General features: G+C 41.5%; 4 protein-coding genes across 9 annotated transcripts; 2 read left to right on the top strand and 2 right to left on the bottom strand.

The window, feature by feature from the left end:
* Nucleotides 1-59: 59 nt before the first annotated feature.
* On the bottom strand, nucleotides 60-19,537 carry nompC (no mechanoreceptor potential C). Of its 5 annotated transcripts, XM_066744572.1 has the most exons (16): nucleotides 19,169-19,529; nucleotides 18,948-19,049; nucleotides 17,391-17,492; nucleotides 17,204-17,320; nucleotides 15,509-15,709; nucleotides 14,188-14,571; nucleotides 13,751-14,071; nucleotides 13,122-13,643; nucleotides 12,312-13,017; nucleotides 11,298-11,473; nucleotides 10,729-11,157; nucleotides 9,593-10,619; nucleotides 868-995; nucleotides 628-776; nucleotides 383-536; nucleotides 60-291 (listed from the first exon to the last, which is right to left on the bottom strand). In XM_066744572.1, the coding sequence occupies exons 1-16, from the start codon at nucleotides 19,493-19,495 to the stop codon at nucleotides 76-78; spliced, it is 5,061 nt and encodes a 1,686-aa protein (XP_066600669.1). In that variant the 5' UTR covers nucleotides 19,496-19,529; the 3' UTR covers nucleotides 60-75. The 5 variants fall into 5 exon arrangements, 4 of the variants coding, with proteins under 4 accessions (XP_066600669.1, XP_066600671.1, XP_066600668.1 ...); XM_066744571.1 differs by lacking the exons at nucleotides 60-291; nucleotides 383-536; nucleotides 628-776; nucleotides 868-995 and adding exons at nucleotides 5,032-5,501; nucleotides 5,615-5,882; nucleotides 8,572-8,688 and having other exon boundaries at nucleotides 19,169-19,537; XR_010824366.1 differs by lacking the exons at nucleotides 60-291; nucleotides 383-536; nucleotides 628-776; nucleotides 868-995 and adding exons at nucleotides 5,871-5,882; nucleotides 8,572-8,688 and having other exon boundaries at nucleotides 9,593-10,063; nucleotides 10,201-10,619; nucleotides 19,169-19,535.
* LOC136784083 (short transient receptor potential channel 5-like) lies at nucleotides 2,595-4,866 on the bottom strand. The gene is made up of 3 exons (XM_066744584.1): nucleotides 4,733-4,866; nucleotides 3,644-3,911; nucleotides 2,595-3,355 (listed from the first exon to the last, which is right to left on the bottom strand). Exons 2-3 carry the CDS (start codon nucleotides 3,904-3,906, stop codon nucleotides 2,899-2,901), a joined length of 720 nt encoding a protein of 239 aa, XP_066600681.1. The 5' UTR covers nucleotides 3,907-3,911; nucleotides 4,733-4,866; the 3' UTR covers nucleotides 2,595-2,898.
* Nucleotides 19,538-21,469: 1,932 nt separating the features above from the next.
* Acsf2 (Acyl-CoA synthetase family member 2) lies at nucleotides 21,470-24,983 on the top strand. The gene is made up of 9 exons (XM_066744581.1): nucleotides 21,470-22,023; nucleotides 22,123-22,657; nucleotides 22,746-22,929; nucleotides 23,015-23,227; nucleotides 23,301-23,432; nucleotides 23,965-24,078; nucleotides 24,149-24,385; nucleotides 24,514-24,863; nucleotides 24,964-24,983. The coding sequence occupies exons 1-8, from the start codon at nucleotides 21,924-21,926 to the stop codon at nucleotides 24,808-24,810; spliced, it is 1,812 nt and encodes a 603-aa protein (XP_066600678.1). The 5' UTR covers nucleotides 21,470-21,923; the 3' UTR covers nucleotides 24,811-24,863; nucleotides 24,964-24,983.
* Nucleotides 24,984-25,029: 46 nt separating this feature from the next.
* Nucleotides 25,030-26,542, top strand: LOC136784082 (splicing factor U2af 38 kDa subunit-like). Of its 2 annotated transcripts, none has more exons than XM_066744583.1 (5): nucleotides 25,030-25,214; nucleotides 25,287-25,374; nucleotides 25,563-25,629; nucleotides 25,705-25,993; nucleotides 26,086-26,542. In XM_066744583.1, the coding sequence occupies exons 1-5, from the start codon at nucleotides 25,171-25,173 to the stop codon at nucleotides 26,318-26,320; spliced, it is 723 nt and encodes a 240-aa protein (XP_066600680.1). In that variant the 5' UTR covers nucleotides 25,030-25,170; the 3' UTR covers nucleotides 26,321-26,542. The 2 variants fall into 2 exon arrangements, with proteins under 2 accessions (XP_066600680.1, XP_066600679.1); XM_066744582.1 differs by having other exon boundaries at nucleotides 26,071-26,542.
* The last annotated feature ends 1,452 nt before the right edge of the window (nucleotides 26,543-27,994 follow it).

The following is a 27,994-nucleotide window of genomic DNA, read 5'->3' as shown; positions in this document are numbered from 1 at the left end:
ATAATCTTATATATGTTTAAAGGAGAATATTAAAAATCTACAAAGTCTATAAAGAATTATATACGAGAGAGTCATTTAGATCGATCCATTAAGAGCATTGTTCTCTTCCGATGGCTTCTCAACTTCATCTCCGAATCTCATTCTGTACTTTCGGCGTATAAGATTCCAGTCAACAACATTTTCGATTCTCAGCGCCTGTCTCAGAGATAACTGACTTCCCAGAGGACTCGTTTGTAACAGCGAGAAGTTTATGCTATCCTTGTGTCGTTGCAGAGGAATTATTTTGTTATCCTGTAAAGAAAGGAAAGCGTTTGTTTCGCTTAAACAGCAAATAATGAGACACGCATGCAACATGGACCGAAGATTAAGTATTAGCACTTACACGAGAGAACGGCTGCTTGGCTAAAGCATTGCGTCCTACGAAACCCTGAACAACGTTGGCTCGTCTCTTCAAGCTACTTCTCTTTTTGCAAGCTTTGGCTATATACGTTATCCAACTGGTAATCAGATTCAAGGGCGAAGGAGCCGTGCGAGTTCTGGCAATTTCAAGTTTATCGATTTAAAAATATGCTATACATATAGAGAAGAGAAAACTCGACGATCTCATTGAGCAATATTAAAGCTTACTTTTGCATCTTACGGATTAGTTTGCTAAGCCCATATTTCCATTCAGTGTCGCTCTGGGATTGAATATTCTGATAAGTATCGCTCATCATAGCGATCAGTAGATTGATCAGCACTATAACACTGACAAGCATATAGATGGAGAATGACATCTGTTTGCGGAAAGAAAGAACCGATTGATTAATGATTCGAAGCGAATTTATGCGTTAGAGTATATTCAAAGTTAAAATATCAACGTCCAACCTTAAATAGATATATCGTCCATGTTGGTTGCATTCGCCTTTTCAATGAGATGGAGAAGTTATCAGTGTCCTTTTGTCCAAAAATAGCAAAGAACAGATTTTCGGTGATGTCGATTAGACTGACATTAACTGCAAAAAGCCAGCAATAATTACGTTAAGTTATTGATGAGTCGACTGATAGAATCAAACGTCTTGTCTATATAGAGCATTCTAAAGGCTAGGATTTTACAGTTTCACTGACTATCTAATTCGCATGAACTGACTATCGATTTTGATTTCCTTCAAAATTTCGTTAAATGATTTTCCATCTAAAAGCGACAAAAAATATACTTATCGTATGCATAAAAGAATGGCAGTTAAAATTTTATGAATAATTTGCAGATACATATATTATATATAAGAATTAAAATACTGATGATAGAAACGTGTACCATATAATATTAATGCGTGTACTTGTTGAAAAAATGTATTTCTATTTTCGCAACTTATTCTCTAAGCACTAAACTTAGACCTATTTACAAAATAACGCAAACATTCATGCCCGACCAATTGCCTCCTTATCCCCTGAACTTTGTACTTTTGGTCTCTGTTAAAAATTTGTCTACTTTGCAAAAATCGAGAAAAACTGATCGATCTAAACATGCGATAAAATGATGATCGCTTCTAGTTGAAAAAGTGGTCGCAAAAATACCCCTTTGATTATTATCACTGTACAAAAAATTCACAATGTGACCATTAAAAATATCTTCAGACCCATGGGAGAATGATTGCGGTGGATGAGATGAATAATATATGCGCATTGTACAAATGCATCGAAAGTCTTTCGTTTCTGTATTTGCTCGTGAATCCATAAAATATTGTTGTCTCGAGGTATAGGTGTGTCTTTGGTGTAAACCGTGCGAATAATAAATTGAAGAGTGCCTCTAAAGGACTCGCTGCCATAAATGACGGATGATAGTTTCACAAGCACACATGCCACATTGAATGATGAAATCATGATAAATTCACAGGCATATATGTGGATGACGTTTCAGCTTCCCGATCAAATCTGTCACGAGTCGTAAGTTTTCCGGCTTCGAACGCCGTAGCAACCGGAAGTCCATCGGCTGCTATTATCGAGAGAAAAACTTATTTCGCAATGACAAGACTTGGTGTGGGAAGCGTGTAAAATGTATTATACATTATATACACTATAATTGCATGTTTTATAAATGTATAGATACATAAAGGTTATAACGACGTCATGACGTCGAGTACAATTATTAACGTGAGTAAAACGGAGCGTCAGCGAACTTCGATATATACTTGCAGAGATTGGCCGTTATTGCAAAAAGAAATAACGTCGATTCAAAAACGACTTAGTTTTTATACAGTATATAGGGAAAAAGTCGTGTGATCAGCACAGAGATTTCTCTTCCATACACTCGAGTTCGCCAATGACAACATTAGCATAAGATTTGTGGTGCGTGCTTCAATCGCTCTATATGCGTACGCTCTATACAGTCAGCCGCAGCACTACGGAATAAAAATTGGTAAAAATTCTGAAAAATTGTCTGTACATAAAATACATTGAGAGACGGAAAGAAAGATATGTATATATATGTATATATATATATATAGAAAGAGAGAGAGAGAGAGAGAAAGAGATAGATAGAGATGGAAAGAAATAAAAAGAAAATGTCTGTATTAATATTTGAACTAACCGTAAAATATAAGACGCAGGGTCAGTTCCTATGCGCACAGAATTTTCCATGTCAGTCTCTAAAACGTGGTATAGGCAGTTTTGATTAGTCATTTGCTATCGAGGATAGGATAGGATAACTATATAAACATTTCATCAATATTCGTTCGTGTACCAGTTTAAACGTTTATTCGACAAGTAAATATACTGTCCATGTATAGAGTCATAGACACGTACGAAGGCACATGGTTGGTATATAGCGATACATTATCGTCTTCCAGTATTGGCTGCGTGTATAAAAATATATATGTATATATAGTATAAGCGTAGAGTGGCTGCGTTGGGGAGAATTTAGGCTGCTGGTAAAATAGCGTCGGTGCCAGTGAAAGTTGCGCCAGGGTTTTCGAATGCTGCCAAAGGATCGATGGTCGCCTCTTTGGCTTCCTCCACTGATCTCTCGGGCTGATCGTTATTCCCGTACAAGTCACGATACTTTTTCCTCACTGCGTCCCAATCAACGACGTTGTCGATTCTAACTGCGTTTCTGAACGACAGCTGGCTCCCCAAAGGACTCAAGCGGAGCACCGAGAGTCCAGCGGCGCTGTCCTTCTGAGCCGCCGCACCTTTCCTCACTTTCGACAACCATTTCGCGCCCATCCTGGTGCGCGGGGATAGCCTGCCCGTTCTTCGCATCATAATATTCACCAGCGACGGTTTCTGTTTCTTCGTCGCGCGCTTCTTGCACTCTTTGTAAAGATAGGAGAGCCAGCTGGTCAGAAGGTTCAAGGGCGACGGTGCGGTGGTTGTCCTACGCACAACGATTCAATCAACCTCGTGGCGCTTTTCGTCATTAACTTGGTGCAATTCACGACAGAGAAAATTAATCATGCGTCATGCATCAAAATTGGATCTCCCGACCCTGTAGCGCGGCCCAGACGCCCAGTGTGCTGGTCGCGCGTATACGATCGACATACGTGTATATATATATATATATATATATATACGTTAATCGAGAGAAAAGAAATTGTATATGAGGAAGAGCAATATATATATATATATATATATATATAGACGACGATGGCCCGTTTTCTCTTACCTGTGCATATTTCTAATGAGTTTACTCAAGCCGTACTTCCACTCGATGTCCGATTGAGCCTGAATCCTTTGATAGGTGTCGCTCATCATGGCAATGAGAAGGTTTATCAATACGACCACCGACACCAGCATATAAATGCCAAACGCGAGCTTGAACAGAACCGTGGTCCAGTCGGGCTGCACTGGCTCGACCTTGAACTGTTCGTGCGTCGTCTGCCCAAAGATGGCGAAGAACAGTAGCTCAACTGCCAGTATTGGATTCATCTTTACTGTAAATACGCATTCATCACCACGAGTCTTCCAATTCTCCCTTTTCTCCGCATTTTTCCCTACTGCCTCGCATTCCCTTTACACGTCATGCTATTACATCTATATATATATATATATCCACTACTTACATAGATGTATATACGTGTAATATATTATATAGCTATATGGTAGCGATATCGATCATTGGCATGTCACAGACAAAAAATTCAACAGAAATCATATATAATCAACTAAAACTAATACATTCTCAGACCAAAGCTAGATAGGGGGTATAGGGTATAGAGGGGTGTGTATATTAATTTGTATTCTCAAATTGGCGTATCTATCAGGATTCTAAACGCATTAGTATATATTAGAAAGGATGCGATTGTCAACGATGCTAGGTGATGATCGATTTAGGACGACGAAGAAAGAAATGAGAAAGAGGGTTTGAGGGGGGGGGGGGGGGTAGGTTGGTATATAGGGTAGGGGCGCCTCATTGTTTTGCATGCAGTATATATATATATATATATATATATATGCGGAATCAGCTTTAAGCCTGAAAACTATATCTGTTGCCACGGCAAGCGTCGTTATTGTGGCATATCGTAACGGCGGACATCCGCGGCAATGCGTGCACTCTTCGTGCCGCGCTTTATGAAGGGACTGCTGCTGTGGATGATGAATGGCAATAATGATGATTCGATCGACAAACGTTGTTGGCCATGCTGGAAATAGGATACAAGCGCCCGCTCCGAACAGGCGAATGAACATTTATTTCTTTCCAATACAAACATGTGTATCAACGCTCGCATACATAATTTATTATCAAATTACTTACTATCAGAGCCTAAAGAATTAGTCGACTGACGGAAGATCTTGAAGACTTTTGCCTCGTGGATTTACCGTTACCTCTGTATACCAATAGGGGTTGCCTGCAAACTTTTCTTGCCCAAGAGACTTACAAGTGCCAATTTTTTAAAACTAAGTATATCTATATGTATATAAGTATATAAAAATCTTATTTGCCTTTTTTTCTCTCTTATATATTATAATATTGTTTCTATCCATCTATTTTTGGAGTTTTCTTCCCTCCATTCTTCCTTATTAGTATATAAACAATGATTTTTCTGGCTATCGAGAAGTCTTATATCGGAGGAGTGGTCGCCGTTGCGGGCACGGTAGAAGCATTCGAGGCGGTAGGTCCATAATCATCCTCCATTTCCTCCTCGTTCTCCTTCTCCTCCTTATCGTGCTCCTTCTCCGGCTCGATATTTCCGGTCAAGGCTAGATATTTTTTCCTGATCGAGTCCCAATCGACGACGCTCTCGATTCTGGTAGCACTGTTGAACGACAATTGGCTACCCAGAGGACTCAAGTGCATCACGGATAGAGTGACGCTGTCTTTGGGTCGAACCTGACCCTTCTTAACCTTGGCCAACCATTTGGCTCCCATTTTTGACCTTGGCGAGAGTCTGCCGGTACGCTGCAGACCCATCATGTGGATCAACGACGGACGTTTGCGTTTCGCGGCTCGTTGCTTGCATATCTTGATAAAGTACACTATCCAAGTGGTAAGCAGATTCAGTGGCGATGGAGCCGTCGTTGTTCTGCAAAAAAACATTGCTCGCGAATTTTTTCTTATGCAGCATATATATATATACAGGGTGATAAAAAAGGACCAAGAGAAAAGTATAAGAAAAGAGAGTTGTGAGAGTCTTACCTGTGCATATTTCTGATGAGTTTACTGAGTCCGTACTTCCACTCAATGTCGGATTGTGCCTGTATTCGCTGATAAGTATCGCTCATCATGGCGATGAGAAGATTAATTAACACCACTACCGAGACCAGCATGTAAACGCCAAAGGCCAGCTTGAAGAGGACCGAGGTCCACTCGGGTTGCATGGTTTCGACCTTGAGCTCGCTGTGGGTCGTTTGGCCAAATACCGCGAAGAAAAGGTACTCAAAGGCGAGTATCGGACTCATCTTTACTGGAATTCGAGGTATACTTTTCTTTTCTACGCTCCTAATTGTTTGCTGTTGTTGTTTTTTTTGCTTTGGCTTGCTTTGTTTGTTGGCAGAAAATTGGACGGTTAGCTTTTTTATAAGAGTTGCTTTCGTGCCGGTAAAACAACACAGGCTGGCTACTTTGTGGACCGCAACACATGTGTATATGCCGAGCGTGTGTAACGAATGAAACATGCTCATGCTATATTTATAACGTTGTTTACGGACTCAAAAGGCCATGCTCGGGCTGTTGCAGGTATATATATGTAACGTCGAATGCACATGCCGGCGTATTTATCTCAAGGTGTGCTCAGCTTTTTTTTTTTTTTTCTGTCACTAGCGTCTCTGTCCCCGTGTTGTATCGATACAATTTTTGTTCTCGTCGTTGCTAGTTTTTTTTTCTGATTGGTTTGTTTGTTTGTTCGTTTGCTGTTTTTGGGTTCTTTTGTTGGAGGAAATTTTGTTTTTGCCAGGGTTTTCTTCCGCTTCGAATGCATGCACCTCGTGCGTCGCGTCTGTGTCTCTGCATATATGCATATTTGTTATATATATATATATAAGAGATTTCTATCGTTATTCCTCTAGGATGCTGTGAGGTATCTATAGTAATAAATATATGCATATTCTATTCTATTTTCGCTTCGTTTAGCGTAAATTCGTCGCCAAGCATGCATCGTGAGGTCTCTAGAGTCTCCGTGAAAGTTTTCTATCATAGCTTATATTGGTTGTTGGGATAAGATCTGATTACGCGGAGAAGGGCGCGTATTGGCGAATCCTCGTGCAAACGACAAAGTGACACTGATAATCGCATATCGATGCAGGTCAATAAACTGCGTGGGAGAGGGGGGGGGGGGGGGGGGGTCGGGGTGCACAATTGGGTGCACGGATCAGCGTAATGCTTAAACGTATATATAACATCCAGAAAAATATCTTCTTGTTCTTTCGATCGCCACACCAAGGACGATGCGATAGCGTTTCGGATGAACCCTGGCCTGGTCCTTCGCTCACGGCTGTTGTGCACATCAAGACGTGGTTCGCTTCGAACAAAAAGCGACATGCATCTCCGCACACACAAATTTTTTTCTTCCCGTTGCTGAGTTTCTCATTCTCAACGTCACCGTGAAAAACATTTAAACGCGCACCTTTCCTTTTTTTTTCTATTTTATTTTTTTATTTCAATAAAACGTTCGAGTCGTACGCTATACTGTTATGCCGATCGTTTACATGTTCAGCTATAGGGTGTGTGTAATTTAGGTGTTTCTACCGGGTGGGAGATTACTTCGAGTTGGTCGTGCGGAAACGTGATAAAAGGAGAGGCGGGGGGACTCTATAGAGAAAAACCGTTATTGGAACGAATGTTCGACCAGTGCAAGGTAGTCGTGAACAAAAATGTTTGAGTTCCTGAGAAATTTTATCAACGACACGCGAAAGTTTTCCTCTCGGAATCGCTTTGTCCCCTTTACGCTGTTTCAGGGCTAACGTCGAATTGATCCCACACCCGGTACACCTGGATCCAAGTAAGCGCGAACGTTCGAATCAAACGTTTCGTATTACATCGAGCGCATGCAAGCTATCGTTGAAGAGCTCTTAGTCCACGTTTCATACGAGAAGTATACGAATGGCACGATGAGCAAAATGAAACCACAGTCGATGGTGTCCCGTTTCTTCCATCTATAGTTTTTCGTTAAGCGTACAAAGAGCAGCATTTTCATGGATTTTCCTTTAAAATTCTTTTCTCCTCTACTGTGAAAATTTTCAAGAGATTTTTTTCGCGAACAGAACCGAAATATTCCTTTTTGTTAAATGCTCATCATCGATATATAAAATATTATATACACATATTATATATATATATTTTATATTGTTTTCGTATGAAAAATAGATTGTATAAGTACATGTGATAAGTCTAGAGGAAAAAATGGTCAATAATATTGCCACACAGAGAGGCAACATAAAAATTGCAGATGTCGCACGATCACGTGACGATGAGAAAAAAACACTTGAACTCGTTAGGAGTACATTTGTCAATAGCCTGTAAAAAAATATAGTTTTAAACTGCCATGGAGCGTGGGAGAGAGTCGCAAGCACATCCGCTACTGCTGTCTCATTTCTAGAATTGGAAAAGATTTGATGCTGCGATTCGGAATACTGACATAACAAGTAATTGAGAAAAGCTGCATGTTATTGAACGGCTTGGCCAAAAGTTGAAAGCGTGGAATTGTCGTATAGGGTATACGCACTCGATTATGTTTCTTCGTGTTTCTCTTAGCTTCTTCCTCGTTGATTCGATTATCAAGATGCAAAAAAAAGCTGTTGTTGGTCGAAAGAAAGGTAGAAAGAGAGACCGAAGGTGCAAGTATAGGTAAGAATATTCCTCAGAGCGTGCATTATGGTTCCGAATCGCAGCGGAAATAGCATAATTGGATGAAGACTCATCGATGTTGCATATTTTGTTGTATTGTTATCAGGCAGCATGTTTAAAAGGCAACGCACACGCAGACATACACACACTCACGCACACATTTGGGCCACATCGGTCAAGATGCACAATGCAAACGGGACAACACCAAAATGGAGCATATGTCCTGCATTCAGTATTGCATGTGCCAATGCTGTTTGTTTTCTTGTCTTTTGTTGCTTCTGCTTGCAATTTTGTCATTCGGCAAAACTTACAATCTTTGCTGCTATCGTCACAACACTCATTCTTTTTCTTGTACCGGCCGTAGCGACGAGGAGGCGCCGGTGCTGGCGTCTCCATCATCCATTCCGTATCATTGGCCATCAACAAATCTATCATGGCAATTTATTTCGTTATATGCTTGTGAAATGATTCGACATTGATGGCGTTTTGTTACACTAATGATTGAACGATTAAATGCATTTTAAGATAAATGATAAAAGTCCAAATCTTCCCTCTTCTATACAAGAACCTAAATATATATGATCTTCATTGTTGTCAAATGTTAGAATCTCGAGGATCAGAATTTTCCTACTTATTTAAGTACGCTGCACGTGCATATTTACATTTGTATAGCGATACACTTTTATCCGAACCTTTGGTAAACCTTATATAGCAACGAAGTGAACGCAAAGTAGATCATACGTAGCTTTTGGATGAGGGTCTGATTTATTCGAATTAGGGGGCCTGACCAAACCCGGGACATCCTTGGGGAGACATCGTGAGAAGTAAAAATTGGTGATACCAACAAAGCGTAGGAAATGCTTGCACTTTCATAAAATCGAACAAAATTCAATACTCTACGTTTACTAATTATACATATTGGAAGGAAACTAAGTATATATACTGAAACAATTGTTCTACCGTTGTCGACGCAGTCAAACACATTTTCCTCTTTATATATACACATATAATAGGTATACTTGACATTATAGAAATTTATATATATATATTAATATGTATATGTCGTATGTACATTATATACGTATCCTTGCATGTCTCATCTCGACTGCGTCGCAACACACTTGAAGGTATACAAAATTATTCCTACTCAACATTCACTTGTCTAACAATGAGATATATAAAAGACATATATAGGTATAGTATATATATATATATGTATACTTTGTCCAAGGTCTAACGTTTCTTCCTCTACAAGTGGCGTATCGCCATGGAATCAAGTATAAGAGTATTTGGAAAAAAGATTTGAATGTGCGCGTAGATGTGCAGACTTACCATCGCTGAAGGCGTTCTTTCGCTTTCTGTCTTCTATGCGAGCTTCGTGAAGAGATTGGTTCTTGAAGGCCTGGTTCAAGGCCACGAAGTGCATGGAAAATCCAAATACGAAGATGGCCAGCACCGCGAGAAACCTGGCCAAGTCCTTCATGAGGTTGCCGATGATGATGGCCCATGGTCCGAAGAGATGATGGAAGGACAGGAAATCGAGGATCTGCACACAGGCCAGCAGGAAGCTCAAGGCGAACAGTTGGTTCCTCAAGTAGAGCAATGTCGGCCAGTACGGTCTCTCCACCACGACGAATCCCATGAGGTGGAAAGCGACGCCGAATATTCCAAAAAGAAGAACGGCCAGCTTGATCCACCCCAAACCGCTCTTGTCGCTCGGGTTGGTCAACTCGAAGAGCAGCAGGCCGGATAACATGACCAGAAGACACCACTCGTACCAGTATGGCAAAAGACTGGCCCTGACTACTGGATAGATGGGAGTGATTCCAACCAATAGCAGAAAGACCATTAGATAAATGTGTGACGTCAGGTAAGACATAAACTTGATGATGGGCACGTTATTGTACTTGTGACCCAGTGGAAGAGCAAAAACCACCCACACCGGAGGGACGATGAGAAAAGCGATAAATAACAAGATCGTTCTAAAGGCGTTCCAGTTGAGGCTCCCTTGCCAGAGTTCTTGAAGATAACGTTGAACCACCGTATGGGCTATCACTTCCTTCTGCTCGTTCTCGATCAGGACATCGAGAAACTCCACGTTTCTGCGATCCATCGACGTCAGAATCCTCCCGGCCGAATCCGCGCCAGCCGCCAGAGCCAGAAGTTCGGTGGCCATAGCCTCGCACTGTTTACCAGCTGCTATCAAGTCCTTGGCTCTCTCCTTCTCCTTCTCCGACAATTTCATGTAAATATTCGACAGTTTCGCAGCGGTGTCCACCGGGGCCGGCGAGACCAACACGAACTCCTCGATGGGCTTGTTATTGTGACTCTTGCTGCACACCATCATATTGTAGACAAACTGTGCAATAATAATGCGACAAACCGAGCTTGTTATTTGTTCTCGTCGCTGTTGTTTGTTTAGCGAAATATATATATATATATATGTCAATTGTATACCGTATACTCACCCTCTTGTCATCCATCAGAGCATAAGTGTCGTGTTCCTTCTCCATGAGATACTTGAGGACGTCGTTGTGACCTTCGGACGCAGCGAACCAAATGGGTGCGCAGCCAAGGTTCGTTTCGCTCTTCGGCGAAGCGCCACTCTCCACCAAGAGTTTCACCACGTCCAAATAGCCGGCACGAGCAGCGCAGTGAAGCGGTGTCCACCCGTTCTTATCAGTCGCATTGATCTCAGCCCCTTGGCCAAGGAGAACCTCCACCATTTGATAATGGCCGTGAGTCGCTGCTATGTGCAAGCCGGTTTTTCCATAACGATCCGAGCTGTGCAACAATTCGGCCGATCTGCTCAATAAAAGGCCAACGACCGTGATGTGTCCTCCGAAACAGGCCAAATGCAAAGGATTGAAACCGTTTTCGGTGGTAGCTGCGTCCACCTTAATTTTTCACGATGGAACACAAGCGACGTTAGAGATGTTGCGAGAAATATTATTCCTTTTATCGTTTCATTTTATTCCTACATCAGAGTATATATGTGTATGTGTGTATATATATATATACACAGATGTAATATTACCTGAACTCCGGCGGAATTCAGAAGAAGCCTCACGACATTTTCGTTTCCAGAATACGCTGCGAGGTGAAGCGGCGTCATGCCTGATTCACTTCCCAGTTCCCCCACTAACGATCCTCCCGTTGGAGGGTCGGATTTTACAGTCCCAGGTACATTGGTCAATAATTCTCTTACCGTATCTACACATGTGTATAAAACTTATTGCTTTTAAAAATAGATCAAGGCTTCTTCGAGCTTCTTTTCGAGCACGCGCTAAAAACTCTCGTTATATGCAACTTTTTCCAAAGTATTCGGTCATCTTTCGATCTTAATTATTACTTAGTATAATTACGGGACATTAATCATCTTAATGGACTTGCTCGAACTCTAACTTTAAATTAGTCGCACACGATGCAGTGCTCTTTATCTTTCATCTGGAAGATCTGGAACTTTTAGTCCTTTAATGCCATTTCAAACCACTGTGTTTTATAGCTGCTCCGCAATAGTCTTCCAGGTTAAATCTGCTTTAAGATTGTAGGTCGTATCCGTGCGGCTTTGGGAAAACCGATGATAGATAACGCGCGACTTTAATACACTCACCAAAATCTAATAGAATTCTTCCTCTTAAATTCAAAGTTACTCGGTATATGAAATTAAGACTGACGAAAAGAAACTATATTTAATTATAAATCCATCATTGTTTTATCGACGAAAACGTTCGTGCATAGAAAAAAGCTAAATTCTTTGAAAATATATAATACAGTAGTATATAGTATAAGTCACAATTAAAATTTGCACAATCTACAATCTCCTATTTCTTTCAAATAAAAAATGCCCAAGGTCAGTTTTATCTCGAAGGATCGATCAAATCTTGCGTCCAAGTTTCAAATTCACCCCCTCGATAACTTAAAAATAAATTGCTTCAGCATTTTTTCGAAATTTCAACTCGACTGAAGATACAGAGTGTGCAAATTTGAGTTTGGACGCACTATATCCATACAATATCTGTTTACAGTATATCGAAACACATTGACTTACCAGCTTGTCCGAAATAAGCAGCAACGTGAAGTGCGGTGACGCCTAATTTTTTGCTGGAGATCCTGAGGCTCTGAGAGGACCTCATGACCTCCAGTACCGGTCCGTGTCCGTGTTGAGCAGCGAGGTGGACAGCGGTGAATCCAGCTCGATTCTCATCGGCGCAGGATGCACCAGCTCTGACGAGGGCCTTGACGACTTCCGCGTGACCCCCCTCGGCGGCCAGCTGCAAGGGGGTGGCCTCGGTCAATTTGTTCCTCGCGGTTATGACGCCTTGTCGATCGAACTTCATCAGCTCCTCGATGACTCTCACGCTCCCCTGCATCGCCGCGATATGGGCACAGGTATTGCCGTCCTTGGTGCAAGCCATAACCAGACTAGGATGTCTCTGAAGAAACAATTGCGCCACTTCCGCATAATTGTTCATCGCTGCGGCGTGAATGGGCTTTTGTCCTTGATCGTCCGTGGCATCTATGCTGGCCCCGAGCTCCAGGAGAAGCTTGCAAACGTCCAGCTGACCCGCTCCTGCTGCCAGATGCAGCGGAGTCTGCTTCCTCAAGGTCAACACGTCTATGGCCGCTCCATGATCCTGTATGAGGAACTTGACGAGATGCGAGTAGCCGTTCATGGCTGCCAGATGAAGCGCGGTTCTGCCAACGCGAGATTTCGAATTGATGAAGGCTTTGTTCGCCAGAAGAGCGTCGCACACCTGATCGGGTAAGAATTGCATTTTTATATATAGGTTATTGTTTAATAGCGAAAGCTAGACGTGTGCGTGTGTGTGCGTGCGTGGAACTGATAGTGTGTAATTACTTGAAGATAACCGTGTTCTGCGGCCAAGTGAAGGGCGGAGCGACCTTCGAGGTCAAATACGTCAACCCTCGCGTGATTGGCCAATAGGGTAGTTATGAGTTCCATGTGGCCACGATGAGCAGCTATCAACAATGGCGTCCAACCCACGGCGCTCTGCCTGTTCAAGGCCTTTTGGACTTCCGTCGAGCTCATGTTGCTGATCATCTCGGTGAGGACCTCGTTGTTCCCTGCCAAAGCGCAGTGGTGGAAGGCCGATTCTTGCGCCTGCTTCGTCTGCATCGAGACATCGGCACCGTTCTCCAGCAGCACCCTTATTATCGACCTGTCGTCCCCGGGTGTCTCGACTTCCGATGGCTCGATTTGCGCCGCATAGTGAAGAGCGCTGGCACCCTCGTTGGTCAAACTGTTCACGTAAGAAGTCGCCACCTCCGAACCCTTCTTCTCTTTCACGAATTCTATCAGCTGCTTCACAACGTCTGCTTTGCAACCCCTGCAGGCCAGGTGTAAGGGCGTCTCGCCGTTCTAAGGATATTGAGATTCACAACATTCAGTTACGTTGATTGATAAAGAGAACAATGATCATTGCTTTACAAAGGTGTATATTATTGTACGAAGGTGAAAATTCGTACTTTGGATTTGGACATTGGATCTCCACCGTCCTCCAGGAGCAAGAGGAGGGTGGCTAGGTTTCCATGGCTAGCAGCCACGTGGACCGGTGTCTGTCCATCGTCGGTCGTCAAGTTTGGTCCAGCTCCGGATTTCAGCAACATCAGGGCACACCTATCCCCATCCAGTACCCTAGCCGCTATGTGAAGAGGCGTCTCGCGCATTTTCCCACCCCTAACGTGCACCTCTGCTCCGTACCCCAAAAGAGTCTCAACGACCGCTGGCTTGGCACTCTCCACGGCGATGTGAAGGGCCGTGTAATTATCGTTGGTCGTTGCGTCCACCTACGAATATCATTCGATTGATTCATCTCCCCTTTTCCTCGTGTATCAATATATACACTGATTCTCTCATCAGGATTTATGGTACATATGTATTAGGATGAAAACTGAAGGAACACCTTTTCGCCCCGTTGGAGCAGAGTACTGATGATTCCCACGTGGCCGTATCTGGCTGCGGTGTGAATGGACCTTGCACCACGCTTGTTAGGCATGTGCAGGTACACGCCTTTCTTGAAGAGCATCGTGGCGCACTCCGAGTGGCCGTTCAACGACGCGATATGCATCAGGGTTGATCCGTCCTTGGTCCTCTCGAAGATACTCGCTTTGAATTTGTCCGCGAGCAATTCTATAATGGATGCGTGTCCATTTTCCGCTGCCAGGTGCATAGGCGTGCGATCCTGATGATCCGTGATCGATGCCGAAGCCCTCACGCCGTAAAAATATTTTACCAGCGTTTCATCCCCTTCGGCGCTAGCTATGTGGAGCGCCGTTTGACCGTCACCCTATATATATATAACGATTGATTAAAAATCTTAATATACCGGATTAAAGCTCTCTTCGCGCAATTAAAAACATTCCCTATTTGGTCGATAATTATATAGGGTTCACTGATGATCCTATATATACGGTTCATCCGTGGCTCTCGCGAAATCCCTCCGTTTACCGCGCCAACCGTACGGACCGACCCCGCCTGCGTTTTTTCACACGGGACGAACTTACTCCGACTAAAATCTCGTTCAAGCTCCGAGAAGTTGGAAAGTCGTCGACGCATTGCGACAATTACTCTCATTCATTACGCATGCACATTTTCCACCTTAATATAGAAATGCTCGTAAAATTTGTACGATTTAATCAGTGAATTATAACGCGGCTGCAAATATACGAAATGCTCCTCTTAAAATAAATTCATCAGATTAAAATAGTGTTTTCTTATTACCTTATCCCTTTTCTAATTCCATATCTGCTTGCTTATAAATTTCTCTCAAAAGGGAAAGAAAACGCTGAACAGTTTTATTACTTTATATATATACGGCTGTGATACGCAGTTGCATTTAATTTGTTTAACGTATAAACAGAAACCTTGAACTAGGATGACGTTCTCTTGAAACATATGCAATGTATATATGAAATTTCAAGAAACGTAAACTCAAGCGACCGTTTATGAAATTTGTATAAAAGGAGGTGTTTGTTTGCACGCCTTTGGAATGGGCTTCGATCGATATCAATGGTAATCCTGGAGAGGCTTTATTACGGATTGGAAGTGTGTTGTGAGTTTTCAGTCGAGTCTTAAATAACTCAACTATGAAAGCTTGTATCACGTACATATAGTTGCGGAGAGGGGCATGTGTGCAGGTTGTAAAGAAGAGTTTGGTTTGAATGGAATTAGAAGCGATATATGCGCATGTGCTGCAGATTATAGCTATGAATTAATTGTCTTACATTTTGCATGTCCACTGGAGCACCATAATCAACCAAAATTCGGACCATATCGATATCCCTCCTCCTAGCTGCCAAATGCAGAGCGGAGTCTCCTGCTGGTGTGGTTGCACGGAGTTGATCCGGTGCCTGTTGTGCTAAAAGTTCTCGGCACATAGATTGATTGCCTGCTTCCACTGCCAACAATAGCGGTATCTTCCCTCGCTGTGAATTATTTATTTCATTATTGTCCATCTATCATTATTTCATTCAATGCTGTACACACATTTATTCTTAATTTGACCAAGGAGCAATAAAATTTTCCTACACAGAGAAAAATATTCAAGCATTGTTCAAGCGACGAGCAATTTTGTTCTATAATAATGAACAACTCGTTGATGTAATGCAAAATTTTTACATTGCGGTTAAATAATCGTGCATGGACAATTTTTTCTCGGTGTATAATTTTTTTGAATTTTCTCACTATAATTCTGAAAGAGAAAAACTTATCAGTTTTCTTCAACTTTTCCAGCTATTTTATCAGCTACTTTGTTTCCGAATTAACTTTAAACTTTTCCTTTCGGTTCGTAGATGAATGTTCCATGCACGCGCACGTGGTAGTTTTGAATTCAATGATTCTTTATCACGAAACGACGATAATTACGACTAATAGATACCTTCGAACTATTGCACACGGTTAGCCGCAAGATACAACGCAACAAAATGCTGAAACACTTTTCAATTCTCGCGGCAATAAAGTTCAGCAATACGAATGAATTGTAGAATTATTTCGTTCAATAATTGCGTCACATGCAGTATTATAGTTTTCTTCTCTAAGAATGATCGATTTATCGAGCTGTAATAATTCAGTGACATTTGTAGCAAGAAATAAATAGGAAAAATTGACGAGTTTGCAGGAAGTTTCGAGGCTTCCATGCAAATGTGGTTCGGTTGATAGTGCGGAGAATGGTTGGAGGGGGGATGAGAGAGGGAGGGGAGGGGAGGGGAGAGGTGGACGAAAAGCAGAGATGGAAGAAAAGATAGAAGAAGGGAAAAGAGAGAAAAAGCAAGGGAGAGAAGAGTTATGGTGGAATCCAGTGCCAGGCACTGGTAGTTTCGGTGCTTGGCTCTCATCACGCGAGCAATGCGGACATGAAACGGCCCGGAGCATCGCTCGGCGCGAACCACAGAAAATTCTTCATTTTTCTAGACCAACTTATATGCGAGTTGCGCGATGCTCTCTCTCTCTCTCTCTGGATCGTTTAATTCTCTCTAATCAGTAACGACGTTCCGGCTATTATACAAACTTGATTCATTGCAATCTCAACACGAACGTGTCATTGACCTTTGGTACTGCGATGAAACGCAAATTATTATTCACCTACCGTATATGAGAACTTTGTTATTGATGAAAAAATTCGTGCGGTATAGGGCAGAAGCTTGTACCTTTGGTTCGCCTTTCTCACACCTTGGAACATTCGTTAATTTTTCTCCGAAACAAAAGAATCCTCCGATGAAATAAACTTATAAAAAATTAGCCATTAAAAATTGCCATGTAATTATTGGTCCTTGGACAAAGTGAATACACAAAGCGGACCAAATAAACGTTTTTCTTCGAGTTACGATTATTACAAGAAAGATGTGCCAAGTTTTAAAGCTCTCCCCCCCACCGTACGAGTATCATAGCTTTATTTTAAGACAATAATTTCTAATACTCACACCATCGACTTTCAATCTAATATCACGACCTGCCACTGCCAATAGAGCACGTAGAATCGAGGTTGCTGTACCAGTTTGACGCGATGCCACCAGGTGAACAGCAGTTTGTTGCCTCGACTATAATTTTTTTTCCATTTCTTTCATAAGAGATTCAAAGTTTTTAGGGATAGTACGGAGCTAGACCTACCCCTCCAGTGGCATAAGGATCCACCCCTTTCTTGGCCAATAACAATTTGACCACGTCCTCCCTCGAATACATAGCAGCGATATGGAGAGCATTGTAGTTGTCCTGCGAACAGTGGAATAATTGATTTCGAATGAAACCTCCATGGCTTGTGGTACACTGATACCTTTCGTGCATCATTTCGGCTACGGATTTATAGGACATTGGATATATACAGTACATATATATGTGTATATATATACGTGGGAGCTGAATGGGTTCAGCAATAACGTAATAAGGGTGTAAATTTCATTTTGCCTCGCCCAGTATTAACCGAACGAGCCTAAGCGGCGTTTCACCATTCCAATCGCAGTTTATTAGCATGCAATTTGAAAATTATATCGGGGTCACGGTGGGAGCGGTGTTCCTTGGTCGATAAAACCAGGTGTGCACCAACTCTGCACGCACAACGAAAATTTTCTTTCCCGCGAATTGCTTCATCTTACCTTCCGTCTTAGACCCGAAGTTCGCAGAGAATCTATATCTATATCTATATATACATACATGTATTGGAGAACTTGGCAAAGCATTTATTTTACGATCGTCAGCAAAAAAATACCGGTCGAAATTACTCCCAGCCAAGACCAAGTTTGATCAAAGATAACATCGACCGGTGATTATGTCTACGATTCGTACAAGAGCGTAAGAAAAATGTCCCGTGACCAATCCTACAAGATTCGATAGGATTGCATTTTCATCGCAGCGAAGGAATTTTAATCCATTAAGTGACGATCTTGACCTTGGCGAAGGGGATTTCGTGCTGTTTTATGGAAATAAATATATGTGTATATAGATGCATTGGACGGACAAAAGATGGATTCTAAGAAAGAGTTATCGATGTCGGAAAAAGTCCGTGTCCCTGAAAAGTAAAATTGATTGCGAAGAATTCGAGTGGCGGAACGCTTGGGTGAGCGTAATTGTTGCTTTAACCTTTGAGCGCGCGAGTACAAGGGAGTCTCCGCTTGCACTCACGAGGCTTTGCTCAGCCTTATACGGTTTACTCTATATTATTAATCTCGGCTAGGAATCGGACTACTTTTTCGTCCTAGTGACTGGTCGGCCTACTTGCTCGTTTACTCACTCGTTCCCCGGCTCGCTCGCTAAAGCCCCCTTGGCCTTGGCCCTCCTTCACGCAATCTCTCTCAACCTACACTCACCCCCGCAACTCGACTTAGCACGGATTACAGGCAGATCATTAACTGTACACGTTCCGTGGCTCGTGTTGTAGGCCCCTACCTATACCAGCTGCCTCATTGCCATCCTGCTGCTCGAGCGAGATTATGTGCCAGTGCCACGTAACACGATCACGAACCGATTCTAATAGCACAATGTCGCCTTGAATTATTTCCTATTACCAACTATTTCAACGGCAGAAAAGAAAGAAACAAATTCCCTTCCCATTATTCTTATCCCAATTATGCAATTATTCCTCATTTTCCAACGCACTTAAATCTCCTGTAGCATGATTTATACTATTATCGTGCAATCTTGTTACCGCACAGAAGAGAGGGAGAAACTCACGTTGTTCCTAGCTCCTACATCGGCGCCCAGCTCGATCATTCGATCCAGCAATCCTGTACGGTTATCCTTCACGGCGTACATCAGCGGTGTCATCGAGGTAGCCTGCGTGTATATATATATATATATAGGGTTCATTTTGGAGAACGGAGCAAATAAAGAAGAGAGAGAGAGAGTCGAGTGTTTCTCTCGAAGATAAGTGCATGCGGTAAATATTTACGAACCGGATCTGCTACGCCAATGAGAGGAGCCACGACGCCATCTTCGCCCGCGCTTTGTACCGTTTTTTCCATAGATTTGAGAAGCTGGTCAACGGGGGACCATTCTCCGCGGGCTGCAAGGCCCAGAAGCCTCTGGGCCTGCTCCCTTCCGGTTGCACCGGCGGATCCAGGCTTGCTTCCGGGTTGAGAGGTTTCCGCGTTGGGGCCGCCATTACTTCCGGTCGATGCGGAGCCCCCGTCATCCTTCACGCCGGAAGGACTGTCCTCCTTGCTAGATGGATTCTTCTTCTCGTCCTTTCCAGCCCCACCCTTCTTGTTGTTGCTACTCATCTTACACCGTAACACGTCAGCATTGTTCGCGATCAACCCTGTTCTCCAAGCGGGCTAGCCTTTAACCCCGCACTGCTGACCCTTGTCACTCCCCGACTCTGAATTCCCTCACCTATCGAGCCCCCTCCCACCCCTTTTCGCGTCGAGATTTACATTTGGGACGAGGTCGTTTCACGCCAACCCTATCGAGCGCACGAAAAATTACCAACTCACCCCCCGAGCACTCTTACGAGATTAACAAGAAAAATCCTTTCATCGTATCTATATACTTCTGAAATACAGCACGACGTATTCTCCGAACGCGTTCGTCGAGAAATTTCACGCCTCTCCTCAAAGACTCGCACACTGCTTTCTCTTTCAGAATCTCAATATTTAAACGGGATAGAAAAAGGTTGGATCTTGGGATTTTCACTGCTACGTTCGAGTGTGTATAAAATTGGAGCGACAGGGTGAAAAGGTTGGTTCTTTTGGAACGCGTGGTTTAAACTGCGCGTTGAGTGTTGGGCGAGTCGAAGGCCGTCAGAAACTAAACTAAGGGCTGCGCGGCTGGTATGGTAACAACGGTGATCCTGACGATTCTGAAGACGCTACGTGGAGGAGGGTAGGTTTCGTGCGGTGCTTCATGGAGGGATCGACCAATCGTCGTGTTGCTGCCGAGGTTCGTCAGGGTGGTTGCTCACCAACACCACACTATCACCAGTGATCGCACGTACTTGCGGAGAAGAGTGAGCGTTGGTGGTAGCTCGTGCTGGTCTCGTCGGTGGAAGTTAACGTAAGAAAATGGTCGTTGGACTCGGGGGGGCCAGGGTGCGGGAGGCAGGCTTACCGTCGACACGCGACTTCCGGTGCTGGCCAGTAGGCACGCCATCCACCTATCTCGAAAGCCTCTGACTTGTGCTATAGACCCCCTTTGTTCCGACCGACAAGCACCGACTCTATTCACATCCTTCTCCTTCAACGTCTTTCCCTCATTCCAGCCTTCCCTCGTGTCAACGAATCAAGTTCACACGAATTTACCTTTTATCAACCGACTCTCTTAATGGACTACCGATCGTATTCAAATATACTCTTGCTATATACCCTCGATAAAAACACACACGTAATTATATAGCACATTTCTCTTTATTCCAAATTTTCAGCAATTTTACAATCGACCATCCAAATTTGTTTCTTTCCTTTTCATTTAAACATCTTTTTTCTTTTTTTACCACGTGAATTATAATAGCTCTCGCGATGCTGCTGGTGATTATTCTCATTTATATACCGAGGCGTTGCTTCGTTGGTTTAGGTGTATACTTATATGTATTAGCCATTGTATAAGAAAGTATATTATCAGAACGGTAATTGGTGTCGCAACATTCGAAATAAATCTTTGCTTAATAGCATGTGAATGCCATACATCTAAAGAAAACTGACTTGTTACTGCGAAAGGCCAGTTTTTGTCAATGTCGAGATACTAGGTCAGCTCTCATTACTCGGCGGCGTCCATGGCTTAAATATAGTTTATAGAACGCTCAACTAGAACGCCTCTGTGAATCCAATTGGCATATTTAATCGCTAATAAATATTCTACTGTGAGCGTACTAAGGTGCATTGCGGTAGAGAGACTGGCATGATTAGATCAATCTTGTGCTTAGATATAACCCCAAGTATGCTTTTACTTTTTTCACGTAATACAAAATGTAAAAGTCTTGATAAAGTTACGAGGGTCATTGATTAAAAATGATTCCTTCTGAAGACAACCAAGCTGCTTTTAAACAAAATTTATATCGACACCATTATCGGTTGATAAAAATATGCTGAAGACTATATTTTTTCGTTGTACGTTAGTAATTGTTTTAAAACAATTACTATCTTAAGTTATTCTTATACGATGGTAGTATATAGGAAAACAACACATTTGATATTGAAATGCAAATATTTTTTTACTGCATTTCCTTGATAAAGCGAGTTAGTCACTGTGCTGCCTTACGACAGTATGGACTGTCAGTGTTAAGAGAGTTTATTAAAATTTTATCTGGTAAAAGATTTTCCTAGCATAACTAATTGACGTAACGTGTAAAATATGTACTCGGTGACACAAACTTTTTTTATTTATATTATGTATATCCCCCTCAAAGATACACTTGGTATTTAATCAGATTTTTTTTATACATACACCAACTTTATCTCTCTCCTCCGGGACCCTGTTTATGTTGACGTAAATTAGAAATAAAGTTATCAGAAGTACAGATAAGAAATATTCATGGATAGTAGCTAGTTAGCACATACACACTATAATATAAACTGGATTGAATTATTACTTCGGAGTGTTTTATATATATCTAGTGAATGAAGGAAATGGTACTTCGGAGCACTCGGCTGGAAGTAAAAATCAGTCTAGAGTAATTAGATGCTTTAAAGAAATTACTGTTTATATTTGTGGAAAATGTTGCGGTTGGTGGAACAATTTTGTAACCATTTAACTTGTTTGAGAAATCAGAAACACAAATTGAAATGTTTCCACGCACTAGGAAGCAATGTTTGTGGTAAGTTACGACAACTTTATAGCGATAAAGATTCGTCCTCGAAATTTGCATGTCATAATATTTGCGCGTGTTTTGCTAAAATTATTCATATATTTGCAGCGCGACATTCGTGCACGAGGAACGAATCGCGTATAGAAAAGCAGCAAGGCGTCACCGGAGCAAACGAGAATCTTGCCTACTTGAAGCATTCCAGTGAGAAACCTATAAACGATAAGACGATTGGTCAATTGTTGCAGGAGAGTGTGGAAAAATGGCCGGATCGAGAATTGATATTTTCCGTCCACCAAAACATTCGCTTGACGTTTTCCGAGGTTCTTCGGAGGGCTGATAAGTTGGCAGGAGGTTTGAAAAAATTGGGACTGAAGAGAGGCGATCATGTGGGAATTTGGGGTCCGAACGACGTCGAGTGGTTGATATCTGCTGCAGCAATAGCTAGGTTGGGCCAGGTTCTGATTGGTATCAATCCTGCCTACCAACAATCGGAGCTTGAATATTGTTTGAATAAAGTTGACGTTAAGGCTGTGATATCACCTGCGGAATTCAAAACACAAAACTACCCACGGATGTTGCTCAAAGCCAAAGAGTCGTGTCCTCGTTTGAAGCATATAATCGTTTACTCCGATGACCACATTTCGTAAGATTATTCAATACATGTTTTGTGCTTATACTTGAATATATTAATGTCAAGAAGGGCACTGTCAACGATCCTTGCCTATTCGCAGTGGTGCTCATCGATTCTGCGACGTCGAGTGTTCGGCGAGTCGAGTGGAAATTGAAGCCATAGGCGCCGAGCAAAGTGATATTTCCTGTCGTTCGAGTGCCAACGTACAATTTACGTCTGGGACAACAGGTCATCCTAAAGCCACTCTTCTGTCGCACAAATCATTAGTAAATAATTCTCGTCAGGTATTACTATCGCTGTTCTCGTTAGATTGAAATATTGCCGATTATTCTCAATATAGGTTTAGAGATTTAATTTGTGTATATATAGGTAGCACACAGGGCAGAACTGGGCGTGGGTTATAACAAAATTTGTTTCAACGTACCTTTCTTCCATGCATTTGGATTATTGTCAGGGTATTTGGGAAGTTTGCACGAAGGCAGCTCTATAGTACTGGAATCACGCTCTTACAATCCAGTTAAAAGTTTGGAAGCTATTTCTATTGAAAAATGTACCGTTTCTTTTGGGACTCCTACAATGTGGGTGAGTGAAAACTCAGTCTCTCTCTCTATTTCGGAATGACTTTAATCAATATTAAAACTGTTTTCTTTTTCAGTTGAACTTATTAGATGCGCAGCAACGAATGAAATTGCCTACAAATTTGCGTGTTGGCCAAACTGGAGGTTCTCCAGCGTCACCTGAAATGTTTAAGAGGATCGTAGACCTGTTTGGTCTGAGTAATATGAAGGTAAACCACGAATATGGTCTAAAGACGCGTGCATTATTTTTTTTCGAGCAAAAGCTATTTTTAGAGGAGCATTAATTATTGAGAAATGAAATTATTGCATTAATTGAAGATAGCGTATATAGCTTTGGTGTGTACTTTGCAAATATGCATTTTATCGAATTAGGTTAAAAGATTCTTGCCCATCCCATAAGGTGTTAATTACCAACTTAACTGTTCTAATAAGTGTAACACAATGAACCATATAGAGACTCGGGAGTAGAGGAAGCGCGCGATAGAGAGAGAGAGAGAGAGAGAGGGGTCGATGACTCGAATTCTCCTGTATCTATGCACATATCTTACAAGAGTCCCTTGGTTCGTATGCATAAACTCTGTTCCTAGGAGGGATAACCGAAGCAACGGTCGATTCCTTTCCAAATGAAGTTCTAAAGTCTTTGCTTTCCCTTTAACGTGTCCCCGCCGACTATATAGATTCGTTTCTTACGGAACAGTTTTGTCATTAATTAATAATTACCATAAATTATCTCTTTTTAAGTCAATATACGGTTTAACCGAGTGTACTGGAGTAGCATTTCAATCGTTACCTGGGGAGGACGTGACATTGGCTCAAACCACCGTTGGTCACCTTTCGGATCACGTAGAAGCTACGGTAAAAATTGAAAAAGTATACTCTTGTAAAACTGGTAACGTTATTGCAGATTTGTCCTTTAACTTGAAAGGTAGTCAACGAGAATGGATCTCCCGTTCAATTTGGCCAGGTTGGAGAACTTTGGATTAGAGGCTACATAAATATGTTAGGATACTTTGACGATGAAACAAGTACGAGAAAAATGATTCGTGAAGATGGCTGGCTACAGACAGGCGACCAGTTTATTCTGCGCGAAGATGGTTATGGACACATTGTAGGGAGAATCAAAGATATGCTTATTCGGGGTGGTGAAAATATCTTTCCTAAGGTTTTCTTTCATAGATTTTATTATATTTATGTACACGTTATATATATATATATATATATATATATATATATATATATCAATGAAGCATCAACTTGATATAAAGGAATAAAATTGATTTTTTTTTTCAGGAAATTGAAGATTTTTTAATAACTCATCCGAAAATCAAAGAGGTACAGGTTGTAGGAGCTTATGATAAGGTGCTCGGTGAGGAAATTTGCGCATGCATAATTTTACAAGATGGAGCCAAAGTTTCTACCGACGATTTGAGGAAATATTGTAAGGGAAAAATAGCACATTTTAAAATTCCGCGTTACATACATTTTGTTAACGAGTATCCTAAAACTACTAGCGGAAAAATACAGAAAAATAAGTTAAGGCAACATTTGGAAGAGGAGGGCTTGATACCCAGAGAACTATCATTATAATTATATTTTTTATATTTGTGCGTCTTTTATGTGTAAAATAATTTTAAGATAACGTAAGTTTGTTTTGTTGAATAAATTTCATTTTTTATAATATATTCTTTGCTTTTATGTTGCTTTATCAGTAATTATTGATTAATAAAATTACTGTTAAAGGATTTGAAATGCGCGCCGTACGTTATTGTGCTGTTTGCGCATGTGCAACAACGCGTAGAAACATTTAAGTTAAAGAGGTTAGTTTGGGTTGAGGTTAGTCCAGCTTAGTCCAGCTCCAGTGTCCAGTTGATTAGGTTTGGCAATAACTCAAAAGATATTAAAAGTTATTATTTTTATCTTTGACAAATAGAAGGTTTTTTGGACATCATGGCCGAATATTTAGCTTCTATTTTTGGAACTGAAAAAGACAAGTAAGTCGTAATGTCAATTTTGCGCGATCAGGTATACAAATTTTGTGGTTAGACAAAACTTTCTTTTTACAGGGTAAACTGTTCGTTTTACTTTAAAATTGGAGCGTGTCGACATGGGGACCGATGCTCCAGAATTCACAATAAACCTACATTTAGCCAGGTAAAGTTTAGGACAATAGTAAACGTATAATTTACAAACTATATATAGGAGTCATGTAAATTTGCATGGATGCTAATAGTAGTATATTGGCGGTATTTTTATTTTAAATTAGTTACCATTGAGATATTACCCTTTTCCTGGATAATTAATGCATTAATTATATTAATTAACCATTTTGAATTTTACAGACGTGTTTACTTCAAAATCTTTATGTCAATCCACAAAACTCAGCTAAGAGCGCGGATGGTTCCCACTGTAAGCAATCAAGCTTTGATAAATTATTCAACCACGCTATGCTTAGGATCTAATAATACTTTTTATATTTTCTAGTGGTTGCCAATGTGTCGGATGAAGAAATGCAAGAGCATTATGACAACTTTTTTGAAGATGTTTTTGTAGAATGCGAAGACAAATATGGAGAGATAGAAGAAATGAACGTCTGTGATAATCTGGGAGACCATTTGGTTGGAAACGTTTACATTAAGTTCCGTAGGGAGGAGGATGCGGAAAAGGCAGTGAACGATTTAAATAATCGATGGTTTGGAGGCAGACCAGTATATGCAGAATTATCACCTGTGACAGATTTTCGTGAAGCTTGTTGTCGTCAGTATGAAATGGGGTAGGTATAACTGAAGTATAATCTCCAAATAAAATATTCATAATTTAAAAAAATAGTTATCTAAACTTGTAGCTAAGAAACAAACTTTTCAGGGAGTGCACTCGCTCTGGGTTTTGTAACTTCATGCATCTGAAGCCCATATCTCGGGATTTACGCCGATATTTGTACAGTCGAAAGAAAGGTGGAAAAGGACGATCAAGATCTCGTTCCAAATCACGAGGACGAGATCGGAAGCGCCGATCTCGATCGCGCGAAAGAAGATCGCGATCAAAAGATCGCCGTAAAAGAGACGACAAAGGCAGGGATGGCCGATCTGGACGTTATTAAAATAGTTTTATACTTTATTCCTGTAATGTGTAATGTTTTATACCACTAAGATGTAAAGTAATTGATCGATGTGTTTATAGGTAGCTGTAACTATATATTACTGAGTTAGATACCTGATTGTGAGGTTTATATGTTTCACTGACGAAGCATTTGTAAGATTTAATTTGCTTTAACAATAATAGAGTGTATAAAGTTTCATGTATTCATAATAAATAATTATTTCTAAAATGTATGCATTACGTTAAAATATTTGTACAGAAATCTCTCAACGCATCCTGATGTTTTCGGGTCGCAAAAATTTGAAGTTATGATCTATTTGTAAAAAAAGTTATTATCTCCATCTTTCTCTCTCAGCACAAATATAATTACTAGCAAGCGCGCGTTGAAAATCTACTTTAGCAAGTGTACATAACTAGTTAAGTACACATTGGTACACAAACGGTACATGTTGGTATTCAGCTTATACGTGTATAGTTGGCTTTCGTCGGTATAGGTGGCAGTACCTGTACAATACTTTCAAACACAATATCATAAGGATTAATCATTGTTATGATAGTTACATTTTGCATAAAACATTGTTTTAATTCTCCAAAGAGAACTATCTACCATGAAGATTGAAAAAATAAATATAAAGAATACTCTACACATACTCTTAAAGTAATACAAGTTTCTTCACATAACCTCAAAGCAGAAATTTAGCCTCTTAAAAGGGGAACGATCGAACAGTCTTTCGAGGGACTGAATATTGGGTAGAGGTTAAATTAAGCGTGAGCGCGCGCGACAGAGAGAAGCCATTGTTGGAGTTTTGCGCAGGTTGACTCGTGCCGTCCAACTGTTACGACAAGTTATACAAGGGCAGAAAAAAGTAGAGGAACGAGGCGCGAGCGCGAAGGAAGGTAAGATGAGAGAGGAAGACTTTGAAGAAGGATCGGGTTTGGCGAAATCAGGTAATCTTAAGCGAGCGCAGCGCGTGTTCGCCAGGTAGGTCTAATTGCGAGCGTCGGGGCACAGCACAACGGCTCCTTATAGGCAGGTAATCTTTATGTACACAGCGCGCACGAACGGCCTATCGTTTTCTGGCGCAGGCCGACCGAAGTGGCCGAACCGAACGTATATTACTGCAGCAGCAGATGGTGGCTTTGATTGCAGCTGCCTCCAAAAGTACACCTGCCGTTTCCTCGCTCGACTATCGGGATGCGCGAAATCACTGTCCGTCCATTTCTTTCCATCCAGCTTGCCCATCTTCTTTCTCTTCCTTTTTCGCCAATAGTCCACACGCCCCATTGGATTTTTTGTCCTCTTAAAATTGCCTCGCATTTCGTACCAGCCAGCGTCCATGGCCCTCCTCTTCTTAAAATTGTCCGATCAAATCTGCAAGAAATTTCATAACCTCTTAGCAACGAAACGATGATAACTGTTAATAATTTGAAATATTTTCTTGGAACGATGATGCGTTTGGTTGAAAAATGTCTTTTTCTTCGGGACGAAACAGCAAGTGCAGAAACTTTGAGTGGGCTAAAACCATTTGATGAGCATGGATGCGGTCGATATGAAACATGGTAAGCGTTAATGAAACACGTGATACCCAAGCACGATGGACGGGTCAAGGCATTATGGAGAAATGTGCGCTTCATCGAGTATCGCATCAGCTTAACAACGTAATTAAAGTGCAAT

The sequence above is a fragment of the Prorops nasuta genome, unplaced genomic scaffold, assembly GCF_024137725.1.
Source record: "Prorops nasuta isolate Cenicafe-Biocafe unplaced genomic scaffold, Cenicafe_Pnas_1.2 PNAS00045, whole genome shotgun sequence".
NCBI classification, from domain to species: Eukaryota; Metazoa; Arthropoda; class Insecta; order Hymenoptera; family Bethylidae; genus Prorops; species Prorops nasuta.
Note: the sequence above shows the minus strand (reverse complement) of the source record. Positions and strands in the feature narration are given on the sequence as shown.